This window comes from Varanus komodoensis, unplaced genomic scaffold (genome assembly GCF_004798865.1).
Source record: "Varanus komodoensis strain SLA01 unplaced genomic scaffold, ASM479886v1 scaffold32, whole genome shotgun sequence".
Classification (NCBI taxonomy): Eukaryota; Metazoa; Chordata; class Lepidosauria; order Squamata; family Varanidae; genus Varanus; species Varanus komodoensis.
The window spans coordinates 16775137-16781136 of record NW_025335798.1 but is presented as its reverse complement, the minus strand read 5'-3'; the positions used below and the strand labels follow the sequence as shown (position 1 = coordinate 16781136).

General features: G+C 47.4%; 1 protein-coding gene across 1 annotated transcript in view; it reads left to right on the top strand.

Moving 5' to 3' along the window:
• Positions 1–1151: 1151 nt before the first annotated feature.
• Positions 1152–6000, top strand: part of TMEM163 (transmembrane protein 163) — an 82946-nt gene continuing 78097 nt past the window's right edge. The window contains exons 1-2 of the mRNA XM_044438191.1: positions 1152–1606; positions 4861–4980. Coding sequence (XP_044294126.1) covers positions 1438–1606; positions 4861–4980 — 289 coding nt within the window. The 5' untranslated portion in view covers positions 1152–1437. The remainder of the gene's footprint in view (positions 1607–4860; positions 4981–6000) is intronic.

Sequence of the window (6000 nt, the reverse complement as noted above, 5' to 3'; positions counted from 1 at the left end):
AGGTATCACGTTTGTAATCATACCAAGAAAGAAACATCTGCTTAGTTTAGGATTGCTTTAACTCGACATGGTTTGCTTTTTCTTGAATGTAACGGAGCACAACGAATTGTGATGGTGCTGATGGGCCCCGCCCCCTTCCTTATGCCCGAGTTCCAGGGTATGGTCCGAATGCATCTTGCAGGTCTTTTGAGAAGACCCCTGCACGTGGGGGTTTATGCCCCTGCCCCCGCGAATAAACGGGAGGAAGACTTTCTGCCAGCGCTCTGATCGACATGTGGAGGTTGAATCGATGCGGGTGGACGAACCTTAACACAGCCAACGCGTCTCCCCCTTCCGTGTGTATACTGAATGTCTGCATAGAGCTGTTGCCTTCACAAAGGGCACCTGAATGTGTGTTTGCTGACTGCATTGCTCAAACCTACCTGCGGGGATGCTCCGATTTCGCCTCTAGAAATCAGACGCGTTTGGCCCTGAAACCAGTTCTGGGCTTTGTCCTAAGAAGGGGCCTAATAAAAACTCTCGGACACAGGCCAGCATTACTAGGGACACCGGGTAGCTTGTTCTTTTATCAAATGAGCAGCGTTGGACCTCACACGGTTTACCTTCTGACTGGTAAATTCATGCTCGATTTTCAGCGTGATGCGGTGCAGTTTACTGGGAGACAAAGTTCTCTTACTTCAGTGGGGCTTGGTTGGGCTACAACCCAAAGCACGCACTGCTCAGTAACAGGCTGCCCTGAACTCAGTGGGATTCACTTTTGGGGTAAAGTAGGACCGAGGGCTGCCTGCGGAGGCACCAGCAGGTGAAAACCAGCGTGGCCAGAGCACATGGTCAGACACATCCCACCTCTCCGTATTTTGACAGCTATTCCCCCTTTTCTTTGGTAACAACCCGAAAGCTGAAGCTAATTTTAGCGTTTTGCGATCTGCAACGTGACCAGTCCCGAGGAATCGGGTGGCCTATACGCTGCATTAAATAACTTCGCGTGGTCCGGGCACGAGCGCTGGACCTCACCGACGCGTTTTGGAGCGCAGGGGCTACAAAAGCAGCGATCCCGCGCCCCGCCCCGCCCCGCCACCCAACGCGCACGCGGCCGGCTCGCCTGGAGTCGGAGGCTGCCGCTCGCAACACTGCGGACGGGCTCGGAGCGGGCGAGGGGCTCCGAGCCCAGAAGCGGCCCCGCGGCCCCGCGGCCCGCCCGTCTGAGCGCGTCCGTCGCCGCCGCCGCGCGCGGGGTGGGAGGAGCTGAGCGCCCAGGGAGGCCACCGGTGGCTTCCACCTGCAGTGAATGTGCGCTCGAGGAGGGGCGACCCGGGCGAAGCGAGGCGCTTGTGGGCCGGCGCGTCGCTCGACAGAAGGCGCCTCTCTCTCCTCGCCCGCCCGCCCTTGCGCGTCTTCCTCCCGCCGCCGCTCCGCGCCCCGTCGCCTTGCCCAGCCATGGATGCACCCGCAGCCGGGGACGCGGCGGGCAGCACCCCTCAGCCCGTCATCGTGCAGCCTCCCGGCATCGCTCCCTCGCCAGCCTACCCTGCCCGGGACGCGCAGCAAGGCGAGCCGCTGCGCATCGGCGAGGAGGTGCAGTTCAGCGAGGAGCTGGAAGACAGAGGTGAGCCGCTCGCGCGGGCGACGCCTCCCGCCGCCCTCCAGGTAGCGGGCCCGGCGTCCCCCTCCTCTGCCTGCCTGCCGCCCGCCCCTCCTCTCCCCTCCTCCGAGGCTCTGCACCGGCGCTTCTTCGACATGCCTGTCCTCCGGCACGTCCAGCTTCCCGACGGCTCGCTAGGAGCCTCCTCTCCATCCGCCCTTCCCTCGCGGCTCGCTCCGTCTCCCCCCCGCCCAGGCGTTTCATTCGCGTCCCGCCGGGACCCCCCAACCTGTCCGCCCCCCGCCCCACTCGATAGGCAGCGCTGCCTCGACATCGCCTGGCGGGCGTCCCAGCACTGGCCAGTGCCGCCGCCTACTTTTCCTTCGCCGGGGTTTGCCATCTCACCGCTATAGGAGCCGTATGCACACCCCCCGGCACATCGCCGCTTCGGAATCGCCGCCTCTGTCTCTCGCCCGCGCTCTCTAGGGGCTCGTTCAGCCCCGCGCCGCCCTGTGCGGCGTGCGCGCAACGCCCTGCCTCCCCGAACGCCTTCCCCGCCCGGGCCCGACGGCGCTGCTCAGCCGCCCTCGGTGGCCCGCTCGCTACACCTGGCAGTCGCTCCCCACGCATCTCCGGTCAGCGGTCCATTGTTTTAGCCACCTGAGCGCCCGAATTTTCCCTCCCCGCGCTCTTGCTATTCCTGTAGTTGCTCATTTCCATTAGTAAACTCATTGTTTGTCTATTCCTAAAATCTGTTCACCCGGCCGGTAAGTTAAGCTGATGGTTGAGTTTCTTCTGTCAAAGAAACCGAGCCTGGGCTGCCTCTATGCAGAAACAAGCCCCTGACACCCGCTTTCTGAGTGCTGAGCCACGCGTAGTGAAAATGCAATTTAAAATGCATTCACTGAAATGCAGACAGGCGTCCCCATTCACAAGCGAAGAAAGGATGCTGTTTACCCGCCCCTTCTTAGAGGGAAGGGACAGGCAGTCCATTGTCTCCCTAGACAGACACCTGCCCCGCACGTGCCTATTCATTAGCTTTGTATATATTTGCCTTTCGCTGACGCCCCCCCCCCCCCCCAACAATGGCATCCTGGCTTCCCTGAATTCAAGCAGCTCCTTCCACTCCCTTTGAAACTGTGCTTGGCTCTCCCTTTTCAACTACTGTGCACAGGTCTAATCATTGTTTGTAAAAAGATGACCATCTTTCTCTGGCGATATTCTGGCTGCAGTTCTGTTCTCTATTTCTCTTTAAATTAAGAGCAATCTAAAATAAGTGAGACTTGAAGGCATCTTGCTTATTCACTCTAGTACTAATAGGGGATATCTGTCAATTTTCTCAAAGGTTCAGATTCAAGAGTTTGGTCTTCAGGGATTTCAATAGGAATTCTACCATTAGGTATCTTTTGTACACTGGGATGAAATTGTTCTGAATATGAGAGGATGACGAGGATCAAAGGCCCTAGTAAAAGGGAAAATAAGTGTGTGAGTGTGGAAAATGAGATAAAGAACTCATAAGTTTATTCCACATGCTTGTTTTCCTGCATTAGCTGTGATGTTTGGATATAACTTCCAAGAAAATGCAAGGAACAGTTCTGGCTTTCATTTTTTCTTTCTTTGACCAATATAATTTCCTGTAGTTTACTTTTTTGTAGGACATAAATGAAGAAAAAAGATTTCAGAAGAAGTTTGTCTTGTCCAATTTTTAAAAAGTTTTAAGGGAATGTGCCCCTTTCTTTGTTTTGTTAAGAAACCCTATGCACACCTAAGTCGAGTCTGAGAATTCATTAACAAATTTAAGGTATTTTAATTTTATTATAAAATATATAGTATTTATTGAGCCTGCATATGTTGAAGACCAACTTCATGAAAATTTTGTTAGCAGGAAGGTTCCTGTACAGCATTTACTTTTTAAAATAACATACAGGTAGTAATTAAGAAATGGGATAAAATCCATTATATCACCATGTGTATTAAAATATGCAACAAAAAGGCATTTGGAATGATAATGTTTGTTTACGACGAATAACAAGATGTGTCTTCAAATATTCATTTGAGACTTTATTTATAGCTTGCCAGTGCTATTCTTGGTTTTATAAATCAGTCTAGTAATATGCTAAATATTTGATAGCTCCTTCTAGGTGTAATTTTCACATCTGAAATTGAAAGTCTGTTGTTGTCTGAGACACTATTTTGATTTTATGTATTTGACAGCTGTATGATGTTTGCATGCAATCCCCAAGGACTTTCTCATAAGACAATGCCTTTTAGAAACAGAAATTGTAACCAGCAGGTCACTGAATCATTTTAGGTTGGAAGAAACAAACTGTTAAATTCGACAGATTCTAACCTTTTGCAAGATTCAGATGTTTCAGACTAGAATGCTTGGTTTTAATGCAACAGTATTAAGACTAGTGCTAGAAGATGTACAGTGTAATTTAAACAGCCAACAGCTGATCTAAAAGCTCCTTTCCTTTCATGTTGTTCTCTTGTTCTGCATCTCAGACACAGATCCTCATACTGGTCTTTTGGCATTGAACCCACAAATTCAATGGGTCTTTGTCTAGTTCAATATTTGATAGATTGGCATGATTTGTTAAGTCCTTATTGTACTTGCCTGTGGTTCCCAGCAATTACAGAAATTATATCCACAAGCAAAGTAAGAATTTGCTACTCTTGCAGGAAATAAGGTGAGAAGAAAGTTGAAGATAAAAATATATTGTCATTCTTAAAAAAAAAAATCTTAACTGAATTTTGCTGGGAGGGTAAGGTGCTTAGAATTTAAGCAACAAAAGAATTCAAGCAGCAGTGAATGTACAGCAATGGATTCTGTTGCTCTCTATTACGCATGCTCCAGTTTCCAGATATGCATCACATCAGGCCTTCTATATTACTCCCTAATCAAGCTAACACTTTGGTTTGTGCTTCAGGTTAACTTTCTTTCCCCTTGTTTCCCCAATACATTTGATCAGGAAGGAGGTAATTGAGGCGATGTGCAACTGTAAAGCTGTGAGACTCTCATCATTCCTTTATGTGCTCCAGGGATCAATTAGTACATTTTTACCTTCTTGGGAAGTGCAGTCACAGAGCTGGCCCAGAGCTGACCTCATGCACCTGCATTTCCTTTATTTATAGTTTGAATATGGTGAACAGCATTTAGCCTAAACTGTAGTACACAGAGCATACATAGGGAATGCCTGACTTGTTCTGATCAGACCCAGTTGCATTTTGATTAATGAATGAAAGCACTTTATTGTTCTGTTTAATTTTCTTGCTAGGTTTACTAGAAAGCAGCACAAGATTAAAACCGCACGAAGCTCAAAGCTACAGAAAGAAGGCACTGTGGGTCTCATGGGCTTCCATTATTGTCACACTGGCTCTGGCAGTTGCTGCCTTCAGTGAGTATTGGACTTGTTTTAAATATTTAGCCTCTGCTGTTATTACCGAATGCTGAAAAACACCATACATGATGGTGCTCTTATCGTTTATCTAGCTCTGCTGTTGCTGAAGTGATTGAGAAAAGGCTTGCCAGGTGCTTATAAATTAATAAAACAGCTGTGTGTATTTCCCCTACTGAAAAAGAAAATTGAAGGTCAGATGAAATAACAGATCTTCGGTTCTTTCTAGTCTTTGTAGATTTGGAAATGTGTTCATTTTTCTGAGTAACATAACATAGATTGATTTTTAGCTGAAGAGGTCAAATGAGGCTGCATCTTCTTTGAATATCTTTATTTGAAATATACAGCAAATTCAGAATAATGCACCTCATAAGATGCAATGTTTATTTTACTGGGTTAACAACCTCACATCAAGCTAATATTTGGAGTGCCATCTCTGCCATTCTGATAAGATTATATATTCCTTGGGGCAGATTGAATGATACCCATGTGGATATGGGTTTTCTACTTTAGACTATTTAAGTTAATATTCTAGAGGGCATGATTTCCTTTAAAGTGGCCAATGCAGACATCTAAACCAAATATTACTTTAAAGATCAAACTAAATGAAAGACTGCTTGTTTCATTTAACTGGGAAGATACAAGCTCAGCACAATATTAAAATTCTACATGCTTGCTAGCAGGTAAAAAACCTATGCATAATGCAAAGTGTCCTTTAGAGAGAGGTTGTGAGGTAAAGTGCATAATTCAGTTGCTAAAAAGGAGAGTTAGATTTGTTTGTTTTGAGATCCCAAAATATTTATTGTTCATTATATAAAATAGAACTCCTGTTCTCAGAGACTTGTGTGAGATGCTCCAAATATCGTTTCTTGGCTTAAGAAAGGCAAACTGGATGCTTCTGCAGCATATGTTGTAGTGCTAATCTGCAGTGATGGTCTACTGCTGAAACTTGGTGTCAGCTCCCAAGGGGGGTTATTAGAAACCGGCCAAATGGGTTCTGCAAAACTCAGCATATATTAT